The 19,567-nt window shown below is 39.2% G+C and overlaps 1 protein-coding gene across 1 annotated transcript in view; it reads right to left on the bottom strand.

Moving 5' to 3' along the window:
* LOC124709047 (conserved oligomeric Golgi complex subunit 1) overlaps window positions 1-19,567 on the bottom strand; it is a 169,493-nt gene that overhangs the window by 64,609 nt on the left and 85,317 nt on the right. The window contains exons 13-14 of the mRNA XM_047240693.1: window positions 17,335-17,691; window positions 15,090-15,184 (exon numbers count right to left, since the gene is read on the bottom strand). Of these exons, the coding sequence (XP_047096649.1) occupies window positions 15,090-15,184; window positions 17,335-17,691 (452 nt within the window). The remainder of the gene's footprint in view (window positions 1-15,089; window positions 15,185-17,334; window positions 17,692-19,567) is intronic.

The following is a 19,567-nucleotide window of genomic DNA, read 5'->3' as shown; positions in this document are numbered from 1 at the left end:
AAGAACAGGGAATTTTACCAGCATTACAAAAGAAAAGTGCATTTAATTTGGTAGATGGAAACACAATCAATAAAGTTATTAAGTATTATGACGATGACAAGAACAGCCGTTTGATGTCTGGCAAAAAAGACTGTGTTTCTGTGAAAGAAAACGGTTCTAAGAGTCAAAGACAAAAAAGGTTAATATTGTGAAATTTAAAGGAACTATGCACTGAATTTAAAGAAGCAAATCCTGACATTAAAATTGGAAGATCAAAGTTTTGCGAGGTGAGACCAAGATGGTGTATTGTTGCAAGGGCATCTGGCAGCCATAATGTTTGTGTTTGTTTGTTTCATCAGAACGTAAAGTTGGTGACAGATGGGGCCTATCTTAGAGCTGACTATAAAGACCTTTTGGAAGTTATGGTATGCAATATTGACAGTTACAATTATATGATCAAGGGAAAATGTGAAGATTGTCTAGGCAAACAAGCCTTACTTGACATGTTTGAAGAATCCAAAGAAGACGATTTGATGCCTGACAATATAAAATACAAACAATGGGTGACACGGGACAGAACTGAAATGGTGACAGTCATAAAATCATGAGAAGAGTTTTTTTGAAGTGTCGGTGGCTAACCTCGAAAATCTGAAAATGCTTCATTTTATTGCAAAAGCTCAAAGTAAATTTTTGAAAGGCAAAAAGCAAACCTTGGCAGCTGATGAATGCTTATTCTTGCTGACTTTTTGGAAAATTATTCCTTTGTTGTTCAAGATGAAGTAGAAGGGCACCACTGGGTAAACAAATAGGCCCAGTTCATACATTTGTATTCTATTATAAAGATGAAGATAAACTAATGAGCCACAGCTTTTGTGTCATAAGTGACTACCTTGAACACAACACTACAGCAGTGCACATTTTTCAATTAAATTAACAAACTACATTAAACAGCACCACCCTTCCATAAAAAAACTGATTTACTTTTCGGATGGGGCAGCAAGTCAATTTTTTTAAAAAAAAAAAAAAAAAAAAAAAAAAAAAAAAAAAAAAAAAAAAAAAAATTATTAACATCTCCTTTTGTAAAGAAGAGTTTGGGTTTTTAATGTAGAATGGCACTTTTTCACTTCATGCCCTGGGAATAATGCTTGTGATGGTGTCGGGGGTACAACAAAGCGAGCTGTCACAAAAGCAAGTCTGCAGCGGGCCAATGACAATCATATCACAACACCTCAAGAAATGTTTGAATTATGTAAAAAACATATCAAAGGAATTACCTATGTTTTTGTACAATGTGAGGAAATACAAGAAGTCTATGAGAGTGTCTTGAAGGGAAGGTACAACACTTGTCAGAAGATTAAAGGCACTCGATTTTTTCATTGTTTTGTACCCCATTAACACAACTTACTGAACTGTAAGATCACCTCAACTTCGCCTGATAGTGAACTTCATCTGTGTGGAAAACTTGTTCAACTGGTTCTTCAAAACAAAGACATAGTGGCTTGTGTTTATGATGAACAGTGGTGGATTGGCGAAGTTGATAATATTAACTGCCAAAACCAGGATGTACATGTTGTATTTTATCTCCCTCCAGGACCAAGGACATCTTGTAAAAAATTGAGAAGGAACAAGTTTTGATGCCACTTAAAAATGTACTAAGGAAGCTGTCTCTCATGGAATTTACAACTGTGACTGGGCGAACTTATAATCTAACACCCAAACTGAGTGAACAAACTTCTCAAATGTTCAATGAGCGGTGTACTAAAAACAAATAACAAGACAACAATATAATGTAATTAGTAGGCTTATTTTCAATAAAAACAGTAAGTAATCATAGATATGATTAAATTATATACTGTAACTGATATATTTTATTCCATAAGCCTATCACAGATGTTAGAAAATGTATTTTTGACTCGTGCTTGTAATTTTTTTTTGATAACTTCCAATTGAATCTCAAAGTTGAAATTTATACTGTAGTTTGATATCAAAAAGGTCTATCACCTGTGAAATTTTCAGATTATCTGGTCCCCCAACAAAGATATTGCAGGCCACAAAATGGAATTTTTTTTTAAAAATCCATTTTTAAAAATAGTGTATTTTTTAAGTGTAAAATAAAAAGTAACTACACTATACAGTGTAATAGCAGAAAAAATATTAAAGCTGAGAAATTAACCTTTCTTTGGAAAACTACAGTTCAAAAATTGTTTTTTTTTTTTTTTTTTTTTTTTTTTTAAATTCGTGGCTGATAACTTTGAACTACTGAAAATACATTAAAGAATACGTTCAGCTGATAATGATGTTAATTTGTAGCCCAGAGTGCGTTGAACTAAATGCATTTTATCTGAAAGGCTTAGGACAATTCACTACTGAATAATTGTAAAAAATGTAGATGCAAATATGATAAAACGCATATTGTCTGGAACAAATATTGCCACCATTTCAAAATAATAAACAATAATTTAAAAAAAAAAAAAAAAAAAAATTTGTGACTACTAAACACTGGGGAATTCACCCAGCAAATATAAAATTTTTCTGGGATGGTCAAGCAACCAATTATTTTTTACTTGGACCACTTGGTACGGATTGACCCAGATATATGATCCCTGGGGCAAGGGATTGAGATTGGGAGTGACATAGGGATGGACTTGCATGTTGCAGAGGTTGGGTGATGGAACATCACTTTAGGACGGGAGGGAAGGATCTTGGGTAAGATGTCCCTATTATAGATAATCAAAGTCCTGATAAAGGACATGGTTCAGTTGTTCCAGTACGGGATGGTACTGGTTCATAAAGGAGGCACTCCTTTGTAATTGGTTCTTGGGAATGGTGGGATGGTTGGGGATGGGTGAGGATATGACATGGGAAATGTGTTTGTGGACTAGTTTTAGGGGATAGTGCCCATGTGTGAAGGCCTTTGTGAGACCTTTAGCATAATGGGCAGAGGAGGTCCCATCACTACAAATGCGTTATCCCCAGATGGTTAGGTTCCATGGGAGAGATTTTTTGGTGCAGAAGAATTGGCAGCAATTAAAATGCAGGTACTGTTGGTGGTTGGTGGGTTTAATGTGGATAAACGTGTGGATCGTGCCATAAGAGAAGAAGAGGTCAATATCCAGTAAGGTGGCACATTGGGTTGAGGAGAACCAGGTGGATGGGAGAGAAGGTTTTAAAGGAATGAGGGCAGGGTGTTCTGGCACTGATTCCAGATCATAAGGATATCATCAGTGAAACTGAATTAGACAATGGACTTGGGGTTTGGAAGGCTAGGAAGGTTTCCTCTAGGCATTTCGTAAATATGCTGGCGTATGTGGATGCCATGTAGGTGGCCATAGATGTGCCATGGTTTTGTTTGTATAACTTCCCTTCATAGGAGAAGTATTTGTTGCTTAGGGCATGGTTAGTAAGATGTTTGAGGAATGAGGTAGGTTCTGGAGTCTGAAGGACGTTGGGAGACGTATTGTTCAACACCATCAAGACCATGGGCATGAGGGACATTAGCACACAGGGAAGTTTCGTCAAGAGTGACCAGTAAGGAGCAGGGGGTAAAGAGTTGGGGATCATGGAGGGTCGATGAAGGCTGTGGTTAGTGGTTTTGATGTGAGAGGCTAGAGTTTGGGTAATAGGTTGGAAGTGTTGGTCAATGAGGTCCGAAATTCTTTCATTGGGAGCACAATAACCAGCTACAATGGGGCATCCAGGATTGTTTGGTTTGTAGGTTTTGGGAAGCATGTGGGTGTGTGGCGTGTCATGGGGATGAGGACAAAAAATGGTTCAAATGGCTCTGAGCGCTATGGGACTAACTTCTGATGTCATCAGTCCCCTAGAACTTAGAACCACTTAAACCTAACCATCCTAAGAACATCACACACATCCATGCCCGAGGCAGGATTCGAACCTGCGACCGTAGCGGTCGCGCGGCTCCAGACTGTAGCGCCTAGAACCGCTCGGCCACTCCGGCTGGTGGATGAGGACAGAAGTGTATTCAAGGGAGAGGTTCTAGGAAGGGCCTGAGGCTTTAAGCAGGGATTTAGAGGTTGCGTTAGAGTCCTGGGACAGGATAATTCTGGCAGAGTTTATACATGAAGAAGTCAGACAATTCATGGAGGCCTTCCCCCAGGTAATCACTGTGATTAAAAATGACACTGGTGGAACCTTTGTTTGCAGGTAGAAGGATTAGTTCAGGATCTGGTTTGATACTATGTTTGGGTATTCTGAGGAATGTGAGAAGGATGGTGAGGCCAAGCTGGAGGTAAGGAATTCCTGGAAGTGACCAAGATGTGGTTAGGTGGGATGGTGGGGGCCATGGCTGGGGGGAGGGGCAGAAAGAGGATCATTATTGGATGAGGGTATGAACTGGGGGAGGCAGGGTTAAATGTTGGGACTAGGTGATCTTTGGTTGGAGGCACTGGTAGCAGACAAGTGTTTCCATTGCAGTGATCAGGAGAAGGAAAGCAGGTATTTGACAAGTCCAGTCAAGTTAAATTTAACCACCTTAGCATTATGATGAACCCAAGGCATCAAACTTCTGCATTTGCATCAGCGCTTTTGAGTGGTTTGGCTTTTCCATGCTGTGGGAGAGGATGCTCCATGTGTGGATGAACTCTTCAGATTCGTGAAACTTGATTACAGCACACTGTTTCTCAGGCACAGTCATAGTTACATTACACACCATCATTTTACAAGCTACAATTTTGAGCCCTCTACAGGCAGATGGTTGCAACTTGCATCAGCAAAGCAAGAAAGTCAACCAAGTAACATGCATGACATGTAATACCTCAACCAATACAGAGAACAGAATAAAAAATTCGAAGAAATTACTTTTCAGCACATCCTCTTACATTACTCAACATGTTGAGGTGATGAAAGAACTAATTCTTGCTAAAAATTTTACTAATGACATGTAAAGTTCTGCTACGTACTATAAACTGAAAGATTTCTTCGAAGAAAGGAATATTTCTTCAACAAATATATATGCATGTACAACTTATGCAACTGCATCCACGGTTGGTCAATATCATGGACGTCCACTTAATATCTGTTATTCCTAAACCTAAAACCTTGAATGAGAAACTGAATGTCTCTCTGTGCTTAGTATATAGGAATGTGTGACTATTACACAGTGAGAAAATACACAGAGTGAAACACTGTCTGGGGGCAACATGTAGACTGCATGGTCTCTTTGTGACCGGGATGGGTAGCAGTAGCCACTGTTGGAGGCATCACCAATGGAGACGGAGACACCTCATCGTGTCTTCTACGAAGTAACGTGTACCCATTACCACAAAGGTTTGTATACGAGGTGAACTAATTCATGGAATACAGTAATGCTTTAAAAGTATACTGATTGCAGCTAAGTGCAGTTAAAACTTCCTGGGAGATTAAAATTGTGTGCCGGAGTGTGACTCGAGCTTTGGCCCTTTTCCTGTTGCAGGCAAGTACTCTATCGACAGAGCAACCCAATCATGACTTACAACCCATCCTCACAATTTTACTTCAGCCAGTACCTCATCACGTACCTTGCCTGTGAAAGCCAAAGGTCCTGAGTTTGAGACTCCGTCTGGTACACAGTTTAAATCTGCCAGGACATTTCATATCATGCACACTCCACTGCAGTATGAAAATTTCATTATTTACAATTGTATTTCATTTCTACTTCAATTCAAAAAACACTTTAAAGATACACAAATGTACAGATAAAAGTACATTTCCTGTGACTATTCACTGTGTTTCAATTAAGATGACTTGAGGTGATGGCGGACATGAGAAAGAGGGGAGGGAGGGGTGCAGGAAGAGGGAGGTAGCCCAGGAGGGGGGCTCAGCACCGGCCACCATTCCATGACATCAACGGAGTGCTGAGACAAGGAAAGGTTGAGAACCACTGCTCTAAGCAGTAACTCTCACACTACTTAGTATGTCGATATTATATCTGCCAGCTTCCAGATAGATAAAACAGTGAATCTAACTCGAAAGGTACAAACCTGTTTAAAATGAAATTATTTTGAGAAAACAAATAGGAGAACATTCACCGATAGTGGAGGTGATGAGTCGTCAACCAGCAGATAAAAAGGAATGAAAACTTGCTAGCTTTCAGACAAATCCTTTACTCAACTTGTGTGTGTGTGTGTGTGTGTGTGTGTGTGTGGGGGGGGGGGGGGGGGGGGCGTGTCCAGCTCACACGCTTATTGTAGCTCATTTAAGGATTCATTTGAAGCTAGTGAAGTTTTCATTCCTTTTATGTGCCTGTTGAGGTCTCAATGCTTCCACTATTTGGTGAGTGGTATTTACAGTCTGCTAGCACTTTCCTTATCATTTTGAGAAAGAGAATTTAACTGTTACGGTAGAAAAAACACATGTCTTTCACTATAAAGCAAGCGTACCACATAAACAAAATGATGTGAAGTGGGAATTCAATGGAACAACCTGTGTGGTATGTAAGGTATGACAAGCTGTCATGGAAAAGGTAAGCTGGTCATATATGTAATAAAATAACATTCAGCCTATGTCAAGAATTTCGCACTCATTACGTACAAATTAAGAGATGTAAATTTTGGCAGCTGTATCTTTTTCTGCCCTGTGAAACAGAATTGTGAGTGGCAATAAGCAAATTAATACAAAAAGGGTTCTTATATTACAAAAGTTGGCCACAAGTATTATAGGAAAATCTATATATATACATACAGGGTGGTCCATTGATAGTGACCAGGTCAAATATCTCACGAAATAAGCATCAAACGAAAAAACTACAAAGAACGAAACTTGTCTAGCTTGAAGGGGGAAACCAGATGGTGCTATGGTTGGCCCACTAGATGATGCTGCCATAGGTCAAACGGATATGAATTGTGTTTTTTAAAATAGGAACCCCCATTTTTTATTACATATTCATGTAGTACGTAACTAAATATGAATGTTTTAGTTGGACCACTTTTTTCACTTTAGATAGATGGTGCTGTAATAGTCACAAACGTACAAGTATGTGGTACCATGTAACATTCTGCCAGTGCGGACGGTATTTGCTTCATGATACATTACCCATGTTAAAATGGACCGTTTACCAATTGCAGAAAAGGTATATATCGTGTTGATGTATGGCTATTGTGATAAAAATGCCCAACGGGCATGTGCTATGTATGCTGCTCGGTATCCTGGATGACATCATCCAAGTGTCCGGACTATTCGCCGGATAGTTACGTTATTTAAGGAAACAGGAAGTGTTCAGCCACATGTGAAATGTGAACCACGACCTGCAACAAATGATGATGCCAAAGTAGGTGTTTTAGCTGCTGTCGCGGCTAATCTGCACATCAGTAGCAGACAAATTGCGCGAGAATCGGGAATCTCAAAAACATCGGTGTTGAGAATGCCACATCAACAATGATTGCACCTGTACCATATTTCTATGCACCAGGAATTGCATGGCGATGACTTTGAATGTCATGTACAGTTCTGCCACTGGGCACAAGAGAAATTACGGGACAATGAGAGATTTTTTGCATGCGTTCTATTTAGCAACGAAGCGTCATTCACCAACAGCGGTAACATAAACCGGCATAATATGTACTATTGGGCAACGGAAAATCCACGATGGCTGCGACAAGTGGAACATCAGCGACCTTGGCAGGTTAATGTATGGAGCGGCATTATGGGAGGAAGGATAATTGGCCCCCATTTTATCGAAGGCAATCTAAATGGTGCAATGTATGCTGATTTCCTACGTAATGTTCTACAGATGTTACTACAAGATGTTTCACTGCATGACAGAATGGATGTCAGGCACATAGATCGCGTGCGGTTGAAGCAGTATTGAATAGCATATTTCATGACAAGTGGATTGGTCGTCAAAGCACCATACCATGGCCCACACGTTCACCGGACCTGATGTCCCTGGATTTCTTTCAGTGGGGAAAGTTGAAGAATATTTGCTATCGTGATCCACCGACAACGCCTGATAACATGCGTCAGCGCATTGTCAATGCATGTGCGAACATTACGGAAGGCGAACTACTCGCTGTTGAGAGGAATGTCATTACACGTATTGCCAAATGCATTGAGGTTGATGGGCATCATTTTGAGCATTTATTGTGTTAAAGTGGTATTTACAGGTAATCACGCTGTAACATCATGCATTCTCAGAAATGATAAGTTCACAAAAGTACATGTATCACATTGGTACAACCAAAATAAAATGTTCAAACATACCTACAATCTGTATTTTAGTTTAAAAAACCTACCTGTTACCAACTGTTCGTCTAAAATTGTGAGCCATATGTTTGTGACTATTACACCGCCATCTATCACAAAGCGAAAAAAGTGGTACAACTAAAACATTCATATTTCTTTACGTACTACATGAATATGCAATAAAAAATGAGGGTTTCTATTTAAAAAAACGCAGTTGATATCCGTTTGTCCTATGGCAGCGCCATCTAGCGGGCCAACCATAGCACCATCTGGTTTCCCCCTTCAAGCTAGACAAGTTTCGTTCTTTGTAGTTTCTCCGTTTGACGCTTATTTTGTGAGATATTTGGCCTGGTCACGATCAATGGATCACCATGTATATTTCGAAAAGTTACATTGGTGAAGGAAGGTACAGAAATAATTAGTCAGATTACCCTTGTTCATAACCCCAATACCAGGTACATAATGTATTTGGACTTCTTAGCACAACATCCATATTGACAGCTACAAACTAACTGAAAATATTGGTTGGGTGAAAAAATGAGTAGAACAGGCAACTTAACTACAGGATGATTCAAAAGTAACTGTACACACTTCATGGGTGTAATGCATGCATCAAAATAAGAATAAAATGTCAAATAAAGTTTTGTCTGAAATTGCTTTATTTCAGAGTTATGCGACATAGTAGGGATCACATGTGCAACAGAAACAACACAAAAATAATTCTTTCAGAAAGCAACAACAAAAAGGCACTCAAAATTCAACTCAACTGCATACTATACGTTTACCTTAAGACATGTTCAAAATGATGCCTTGTAGGCTAAGACAGTGACGGGCTCGACTTCGGAATGTTACAGGCTCTGTTTTGCACACCTGAAAAGCTATTTTAAATTTGCTACTGTAGTTGTGCTAGAAACATCATACACAAGCTCCTTGAGAAGGGTCCAAAGGTAGAGGTTCAGGGACTGATATACAGAGACCTGGCGAGCCAAGCAACTGGTCCTATACAACCCTGTCCGCTTCTCAGGATAGTCAACTTTGAGATACTCTATTGCCTCCCACTGTTGACAAAGTAACATCAGTCGGTATGCAGGCGAACACAACATGCCAAAAGCCTGTACAGCCCATGATGTAACATATGACACTATGCATCATAACTTAAAAATAAAGCAGTTTCAGACAAACACTTATTTAACATTTTACCTCATTTTGATCCATACATTACATGCAGGGAGTATGTACAGTTACTTTTGAATTTTCCTCCATCAATGTACCTAAATCTTGGAATTGGCACAACCAGCAATTTAAGAATTAATGCTGTCTTAGCTGTAAACATAGTGATGAATATAATACAAACAACTACTGTCCTTTAGTTTGATATATCATACTACAAACTGAAATATTGTGACATACTGCACAAATATTTCCAGTGTGCAATGAACACTACATACACTGATAAGTCAAAACATTATGACCACCTGCTTAATAGCTTGTTTGTCCTTCTTTGGAACAATATATATCACTGACTCTGCATATCAGGGATCCAACAGTTTCTTGGTAGGTTTGTGGAGGTATGTGGCATTATATGTCTACACACAGGTCGTGTAATTCCCGTACCCACATATGTGATGGTGATGGCACCCAATAGTGACCCAGATGGGTTTCACAGGATTTACATCAGGTGAATTTGGTCACTGAGTCATCAACATGAGTTCACTATAATGCTCCTAAAACCACTGTAGCATGGTTCTGGCTCAAACCACTGTAGCAAGGTTCTGGCTCTGAGACATGGGCAATCATAAAGATGACATCACCGTTGAGGATGGCATCAAGCATGAAGGGTGTCTTTGATTACTACCACATATCCCATGCCAGTGCACACAGGTCCCATGCAAGCCCAGGAGAATGTCTCCCACAGCATAACACTACTCCCACCAGCCTCTGTCTGCAGCACGCTGCACATTTCGAGCCACTGTTCACCTTGATAACAGCATTTATGGAGATGACCGACAACCTAGCGTAGCAAACATGTGATTCACCCGAAGAGTCGACATGTTTCCAATGATCGATGGTTGAATCTTTATGGTCCCATGTCCACTGCAATCTTAATTGATGATGTCGTTGGTTCACCATACGACACGCAGGGGTGCTCAGCTACGGAGCTCCACATTCAAGAACGAACGATGAACGGTGCACTCCAGAACATTTCTGTGTATACCAGCATTGTGCTCTTCTGACAGAGATGCCACAGATAACCATCTACTCTACTTTATAGAGCAGACAACCCTCTAAATCTCACGTTCTGTGAAGAGTCGAGTACATAAAACCATTTAGCACCTAGTGGTAGTTTCACTGTCCTTCTACCTCTTTCCATAAATGCTCACGACAGTAGCACGTGAATATTGGACCAGCTTTGCCATTTTTGAGATACTTGTTGACATGCTCTGCATAATAATGATTTCCTCTTTCCCAAAGTAACTATATCTCAATGGATTCCCCATTTGCAGCCCATATCTTTGCTAGGGTGATCCCCCATCCGTGTCTGCTCTGCTTACATACTTCCGTTACTGCACCACATGCCCACAGCGCCACCAGGTGGCATCCAATGTCGCAGTGAACGGTGGTCATAATGTTTTGGCTGATCAGTGCATGTACTACAACTTTGACATTGCCCATGCATGTAAAATTACATTTAATATCTGTACATAAGAACTGTGAGACAGGGAAAAATTTTCTGCCTAGCAAAGAAATGGGAGTTGATATTAACACAATTTTGTTTTTGTTATGTTGATACATGTTGCCCAATAATTGCAGAATAGATTTTTAATGCAGGTTTATAAACAAGAGTACCACACTTTGTTTTATGTAGTTTGTAACTTATAACCAATAGTTATTCACCCAAAGTTAGTGAAAGTTTTAAGTAACATGCTATTCCATTTTTAACAGTTAACACATGGGTGGCTACATTCAAATGTGGCTTTACATATGAGGAGTAAAATTAATAAACTACTTATTTAACTTAATGAATCAGAGTTGTCTCACTAAGCTGACATTGTTTTATGAAACTCCTCAAAGACTGGAGTGGTGTACCCAGTGCTCCTGACATGAATGAAGAATGCAGTAAATTTTTAATAAAGTGTTTACCTTATTTTACAACTGTTTACCATCTCTCCTCACCCCCCCCCCCCCCCCCCCCAAAGAAAGTATTACTCAAGGAGTAAAGGTATCTTTTCGGCCAGAAAATAAATAATTGTATGTAATAATTTGTTAACGTAAAAATTATGACTTAGCAGTTTTCTAATGTATAAGGTGTATATACAAACAAAACTGTATTACTGCATTAAATCCACTGAAAATGTCTTAATGTATAAAGTGAAACACATCTGGGACATTCATGCATATAGACTGCACCAAGAAAAAGTCATTTCAGTTTGTCAGACAAATGCTTTGTGTTTGATGATGTGTGGCTACAATACTCAAAGAATTATTTAATGAACTTTGGCATATACATTTACATGTCTATTACACATTTCACCACTTAAATGAAAATATGTTTCTCTTAGCATCTGTGGAAGAAACATTAGCATCTCTTTCTCACTCTCTCTCTCTTTCTTTTTGTAAAAAGACTGATGAGCCAAAACAATATGCCCACCTGTTTAATAGTTTGTTGGTCCACCTTTGGAATTGCATATACAGTGATTGTGTTTGTGTGTGTGTGTGTGTGTGTGTGTGTGTGTGTGTGTGTGTGTGTGTGTAGCATGGATTCCAAAAATCTTCGCTAGGTTTTTGGATGTACAAAGCACAAATTGTCAATTCATAGTTTTCGCAGTTCCATTAAATTAAAGGCCAGCAGTTCGTGGATGCAGAACTGTCACTTGATAGCATCCTAGATGCACTCCATCAGGTTCAGATCAGGATGATTTGGTGGTCGAATATGAACATGAGTTTACTATCATATTCCTCAATAGACTACAGCACAATTTTGTCCTTGTGTTACGGACAGTTATCCCGTAGGAAGAAGCTATCACCATCAGGAAGATCGTCACTCAAGAAGATATGTACATGACTTCCATAATCTTCAAGAAGTTCACAGCCATCATGGTGTCTTTGATTACTACTACAAGTCCCATGAATGCCCAGGCAAATGTCCCCATAGCACAATACTGCCTCAATCAACCTTCATCCATGATGTGGTGCATATTTCGAGTAGTCATTTACCTGCATGACCACATGTCTGGAAACAAGCATAGGCCTTCCATAACAAGATAATCGACTTACCTGACCATGTGAAATGTTTCTACTGATCGAAGGGCCAATCTCAATCACCCCTTGCACCCTGAAATTGTAATTGACAATACTGTTGGGTCACACAGAGATCACATAAGGATCCTATGTTATGAAGCCCCATGTTCAGTTGTGTGTGTGTGTGTGTGTATGTATGTGTGTGTGTGTGTGTGTGTGTGTGAGAGAGAGAGAGAGAGAGAGAGAGAGAGAGAGAAAGCAAGCTGGTATATTTTTACTTCCCTTCTTGTTTTGCCATCTGCCTCCTTAAATCCATTTTTTCATTTTTGAATTAATTACCATTAACATACGTAAGTATAATCTGCGTCTCCATAAAAGAGAAAGGTTGGTCCTCAGTTTTAAAGAATATAGCACCAGATCTAATTCCGTGCTTAGTTTTATGTATGTAATTGATTTTCTAAATTATTTCAATCATGCCTAGTTAGTATCTTTTGTTATAGGATGAAATAAGTAATTGTTTCGTAACTTAAATTCTATTGTTGACTTACAAATATAAATTCTGTAATACAAGGGTAATCCCAAAAGTAAGGTATCCTATTTTTTATAAGTACATAGACCTGTTTATTTCTACAATGGTTTACATCAGTTTACAGCTTGAACATTTAGCTACTTTTCGACATAATCACCATTTCTGTCAGTGCATTTTTGTAAACGCTGTGGCAGTTTTTGTATGCTCATGTCATACCAGCTCGCCACCATGCTGTTCAGGAAGTTATGAACCTCTTCTTTCACCTTGTAGTTGGAGCTGAATTGCTGTTGTTTTAACCTAGGGAACAGGCAATAGTCACTGGCCGCCAAGTCAGGACTATAGGGTGGGTGGGTGATTATGTTCCACTGAAACTGTTGCAGGAGAGCATCAGTTTGCTGAGCAATGTGTGGGCGAGCATTGTCATGGAGAATGTGTACGCCCTTACTCAACATTCCTCTTCTCTCGTTCTGAATTGCCCTTTTGAGTTTTTTCAGAGTCTCACAGTACCTGTCAGTGTTAATTGTGGTCCCAGCAATTCAGCTCCGACAACGAAGTGAAAGAAGAGGTTCATAACTTTCTGAACAGCATGGCAGCAAGCTGGTATGACATAGGCATACAAAAACTGCCACAGTGTCTACAAAAATGCATCAACAGAAATGGTGATATGTCGAAAAATAGCTAAATGTTCAAGCTGTAAACCGATGTAAACCATTGTAGAAGTAAACATGTCTATGTACTTATACAAAAATAGGAGACCTTACTTTTGGGATTACCCTCATAATTGTAATCATTTGGAAGACAAAATGCTAGAAATCTTTAAGTATTTATTTGACTCTGTTTGAAAACATGTTAGCAAAACCAGCCCTTCATTAATTCCAAATTAATTAACAGTTTTGTCAAAAGTAGTGTTTGCGTAACGATATATCTTTATTTCATCATTTAAGCAAATAATTCAGCTTAAGCCTTTTAGTAGAAGAAACTGTTAAAAGGAACGAATTTTTCAATGTATTCAGTTAATTAAATAACTTAAGATTTAATTGTAATTTCTGTAAATCAAACATCGAACAATGTGAAGTTTCTGTACCTATTATTATGAGGATATATAAGGGCCCAATTTTTTCAGTCCATGGCCGAGTTTCAGACGAGAAACCTGTGCCCGTTAGATCAACAACAATGCATCAACGTAACTGTGAAATAAGTGTTACACAATTAGGCCATGTGTTAAAACAATGATAGTGACTGTTCCATATGTACCTTTATATTCGTCAAGAACTGTGAATTTTATGGTTAGGGTTTTCGCTACTCATAGATGTTCAACAGTAAACTACTGTAGCAGTATGTGGATGTTCACCTGCAACCTATTAATGAGGCTTATCGAAAGTTAAACAATAGTGCACTGGCCATATAAATGGGTATATGGGGAGGGGGGGCGGGGGGGGGGGGGGCGGGGGGAGCGAGGGGGGGGGGGGGTGGTTTGTGAAAGTGAAAGCAAACAAATGTGTAACGCAAATGTGCACCAGTTGGCTACACCATTTACAGATTTACAGTAGACGGTACTACACTTCCTCCCCAATTTTTTCCGCCAGTATGTCAACACCGAGGACAACAAACGAAGAAACAAAGCAGGGAACATCATCACATATGCTAAATGGCATGCTCCGAAACACTGGTGCCTGCACCAGCACTATACCCTGCTGTTAGATCTGCCTGTTCCACTTACAACGTGAGCGAGCCTCCCATGTACATGTTTTTCTGATGATGTGTGGATATCCAACACATTGTCACTCACTTGTGGTTTCACTATTCTTCAACCACCATGTGAACAGATGATCAGCTTCACTGTTTCCAAGATGCTCGTTCTCAAAGAAGTGGCAGGTAATAACAATCTGTCTTTTGTCAAAGTTCTTCACATCTATGAATTTCTCCATTTGTGGCCAGTATGCTCTCTAGAATGATTCCCAATTCATCTTTTCTCCACTGACATTCTTACCTTATCGTGTCACATGCCCACAAAACTCTCAGGCAGCATTCAATCTCAGATTGAGCAGTTCTCACAATGTTTTGGCTCAACAGTGTGTGTTTATGAAATGTTGTGTATCCTTGAACACCTCCTCACCAAGAAATGAAAAGTGTATCTAATTCAATTAGCATAGGAATGACTGACCTTTTCCATCTGGTGCTTCCTGATCAGCTTGCGGAAGATCAGTTTCCCATTCCTTCCACACAAACCAGCGTAAATCTTGTTCAGGTTCATGCAGCCTTTGAAAAATAAATTGAATAATACACTTGCAGTAAACTGTTACAAACAGGCAATAGTTGCACTGCTAAGGGAAATGATTCTATACACAACAAATCTGTTATAATCAAACAAGGAAAATCCAGGATTGAATAATGCAATATTATGCAAAGGATACAGTACTACTCATAATATAATGGAGATCCTGCGCAGATAGGCACATCAAAAAGACTTCGGCACAAGTGGGATTTTGGCTGAAAAGGCCTTAATCAGAACTTGACAAAACACACACACACACACACACACACACACACACACACACACACACACACAAATGATGCAACTCACACACCTGTGTTTGCATGAGGTCGTGTGGGGGGGGGGGGGGGGGCGGTTGCGTGCGCATGTAGTCTAATTCCGATGAAGGCCTTTTTTGCTGAAAGCTTACTTGGTTGACAGCATTTTTGTTTTGCATATATGTGACTCAGCATCTCTGCTATATGGGGAGTAGTAATATAACCTTTTCATAATATTGCAAATTTGTTATAATCATAGTCACAAAGCAAACAGCTACAAGGTACTCTGTTTAAAGTGCAAAATGAGCATGATTCATGACCTATCACAGAAAGAGACAAAAAAGACTAGTTTGAATTTATGGTTCAACTGCTTCAGAAAGAAATTTATATGCCTCATAACAAATTTTCAAAAATGCCAATAACACAGGCAAATGTTTGATGATGTATTGGTCTTTGCAGGGCGCCATTATACAACAAGACTGTTAAACATTTACACTCTGCTTTCTTAACTGAAAGATTAGTCATAGTTGTTTCTTTCCAGGATAGCTGCTGCTGATGGGTACCACAAACTTAGACTTTCTTCATGAGACAACTTTTGCTAAACTGAATAATAGTGATGTACTGATATCACATAAATAATTTTAGCTAAATAACTGAAAATATGGAATATGTCCAACAAGTAGCTAGTAATATGTTGATGAAGATGTACATTAGTTACAGTTATTACAATTTTTACAAAAATTCTTGCTGATTTTACTGCATATATAGACATTTGTGTGATAAAACTGTATTTACAATTTTTCAATCAGTATTTTGTGCCGTTTGAATAATAATTTAAGCTTCATGCCTAATTCACATCATGCACACTGTATTGCAATACACAGGGTGATCCTTATTAATGTTTAAAAATCCCCAAAATGACATTGATGGTGCTGAGACAAGTAATTTAATATAAGACACACGGGGTCACAAATGTCGGGAAACAGCCCAAAAATGGATGAGAAAGGTTGAATGTGTAATGTCACCAGATGATGTGCCACATTGCATGTGCAGTGGCTGGGCTTGGGCATGAAGGGCTGATTGAGCAATGCAACAGTTGCATGCGACCTAACGGTGCAAATTTCGAATATCCTTTGTAAATGTTAACTGTTGTAAATGTAGAAGTTACACAATTATTGTCCTCGCTGCAGCCAAGTAAAAGCTGTTCTTATTTTTTTTTTTTTTTTATGATGAAAACAACATGCTAGTAGGGAAGTAAACAGTGACATCACTAAAGACTGAGATTAGAAGGCTGGTATTTCTCCATAACTTATCAACATCAAAACATATAGAATATGATTCAGAGTGACCGTATTGTGAACAGCTTTTGTAAATGGGTAATGTGACATAATTTTTTTTCCATCAGCTTCCTTTTGATCTTTCCTCCTCAAAATTAAGGAGGTGTCATTTTCAAGCACTGCTTATATTTTAGCCAATGCAGTACATACTGACCAGTTCTCTCTAATCTTTCCACTATTTGACACTATAGTAATGGCACTACAAGTGAACTATCAAAACTTCATTAGAATTCAAAACCATCATGACAGCAAAAACAGCCAAGTCAGATCATGGTGCCAGGATAGTGCAACATTCTGTAGTGGCATTAAAATACATTCTTTATAATAGCAGTCTTAATTGACAGCAGATGAAAAATGAGATTCAAAGCATAAAATATTTTTACACAATTGATTGGCAATTGTTAGATATGGCAAATTCCAGTATTTCTTCCCTTCACTTTTATTTCTCCCCACAAATCTCTAGCAGGTTGATGTGCAATTAAAACTTGACTCCACCATATAACATTTGATGAAAATTATAATTGTTAAAACAGGCTCTACCTGATATATGTGATGTCCTTGACTGCTGCTCCAACTGCACTCTTGACTTTCTGCAGTGCACTGCACCACTGTTGGTCAACAAGACTGTGTGCACAGGATGACAATGAAGGTCGAAAGAATGTTCCCCAAAGATCTGCACCCTGTGGAACAAGTAGTGATCGGCAAATAGCAGCATGGTCCTGAGAAATGGCTGCATGCCCTGCCCTGACAGCAGCTAGACCTCTCAAAGTGCGCACCAGTTTTAGCAGCATCGTTACTTCTTGACACACATACTCTCGTGTAGCATCCACCCATGAAGATAATGACTCTTTGATTAATCCTGGCAGAAGAGGATCCACCTGCTGAGGTGATGATGGCCTACAAGTAATAATTCAATTACATCCTAGTTCAAAGGTCATCAAGCAACTAAATAGCAACACGTCATCTAACATAAAAAAGAAATACTATTATGGTAACGGAAATTACAGGTTCAAAACAGACAAAACTGACGCTACAAAATCACTCACCTATAGCGCACTGATGTGTGGCACAATGCCATGCATACTAACACAGATACATTACTAACTTCACAGTAATTTCTCTTTATGCATGCACACACACACACACACACACACACACACACACACACACACAACTTTGGGTGGTAAAGTGGGCTGCTTAATCTAGAGAAGGAACACAGTAGCTAATACAATTTGGTATGTTGTAACTGACCTGCATAACATATGAAAAACATACACACAGATATAAAATTTGCAACTTTAGTACTTTCCCAAAACATGCCTTGATTTTTTTTACACTAATTAGTGAAATTAGCTTTTCCAGTATTTTTGCCTTTTATTCTGACATGCTATTCCACTATTAATGAATGTGACTTATGCAAATGAAGCTTTTGCTGTGCATAAAAAGTCATAACTGCAGTTGCAGTTAGTGTTCTCTGTTGAGGACTACTTAGATCATACAGAAAAGGCCAAATTCTGAACTAAATTTAGTTCCAATAGCATTGTTGCCCTGTACTGCACCCAAAACTAGTTTCACTTGTTATTAATGACTTTACTGGCCCACTAATTGTTCACTCTACAGCTACGAGACAGCAAATTCTGATGGCATTTAGGTGGCAGTTACTAACACTAAACCATTATTGGCTGTTATTCTTTCATGTGACAGCAATTCACATAGCGAGGAAATTGTTCATTTGTTTATCACACGCATTGCTAAAGTATTCTTGCTTTAACAGGAGATAACTTACAAGGTACAGTAAAGCTGTCATCAACCTTTATGTTACTTTGAACACCACGGTGCTTTACTACACATGGTCCTACTGGAGGTGTTATGACCTTACCTTCCACCAATCTTTGAACAGACTTTCCATTCATGTGTAAGGGGATCCACATTTTAACATGACTCACAAAGCAAAGTGCACCTCAGAGTTTTTTACATTACCAAAATTGCTTGAGGTGAAATAAATTATAAGTGACAGTTTAAAATTCTGATAGTGACTGGAGATTCGACTTGTGATCTCTGGATCCACAGTCTGACACTTAAATGCTGAGCCACAGATAAGGAATATGGGAATAATAATGAAACTTCCGGACAGATTAAAACTGTGCCAGACTGAAACTCGTGCTCGGGAGCTTTGTCTCCCATGGGCAAATACTCTACTGACCGAGCTATCCATGCACGACTCCCAGCCTGTCCTTACAGATCTACTTCCGCTGGTATCCCATCTTCTACTTTCCAAACTTTGCAGAAGCTCTTCTCCGAAATTTGCAAGACTAGCACAACAAACAAATGAGTTACCCACAAACAGCGGAATGTTTTCAGAACGAGATTTTCACCCTGCAGTGGAGTGTCGTTGATATGAAACTTCCTGGCAGATGAAAACTGTGTGCTGGATTGAGACTTGAACTCAGGCCCTTTGCCTTTAACAGGCAAGTGATCTACCAACTGAGCTACCCAAGTACGACTCCAGACCTGTCCTCAGAGTGAAAATTTCACTCTGGAAACATCCCAAGGCTCTGGCTAAGCCATGTCTCAACAATATCCTTTCTTACAGGAGTGCTAGTCTTGCCAAGTTTCGCAGGAGCTTCTGTGAAGTTTTTAAGGTAGGAGATAAGAACTGGAGGAAGTAAAGCTGTGAGGATGGGTCGTGAGTCATGCTCGAGTATTTCAGTCAGCAAAGCACTTACCCAGGATAGGCAAAGATCCCGAGTTTGATTCTCAATACATTATAAAG

The sequence above is a fragment of the Schistocerca piceifrons genome, chromosome 7 (genome assembly GCF_021461385.2).
Source record: "Schistocerca piceifrons isolate TAMUIC-IGC-003096 chromosome 7, iqSchPice1.1, whole genome shotgun sequence".
Classification (NCBI taxonomy): domain Eukaryota; kingdom Metazoa; phylum Arthropoda; class Insecta; order Orthoptera; family Acrididae; genus Schistocerca; species Schistocerca piceifrons.
This window is presented reverse-complemented; position numbering and strand designations above follow the sequence as displayed.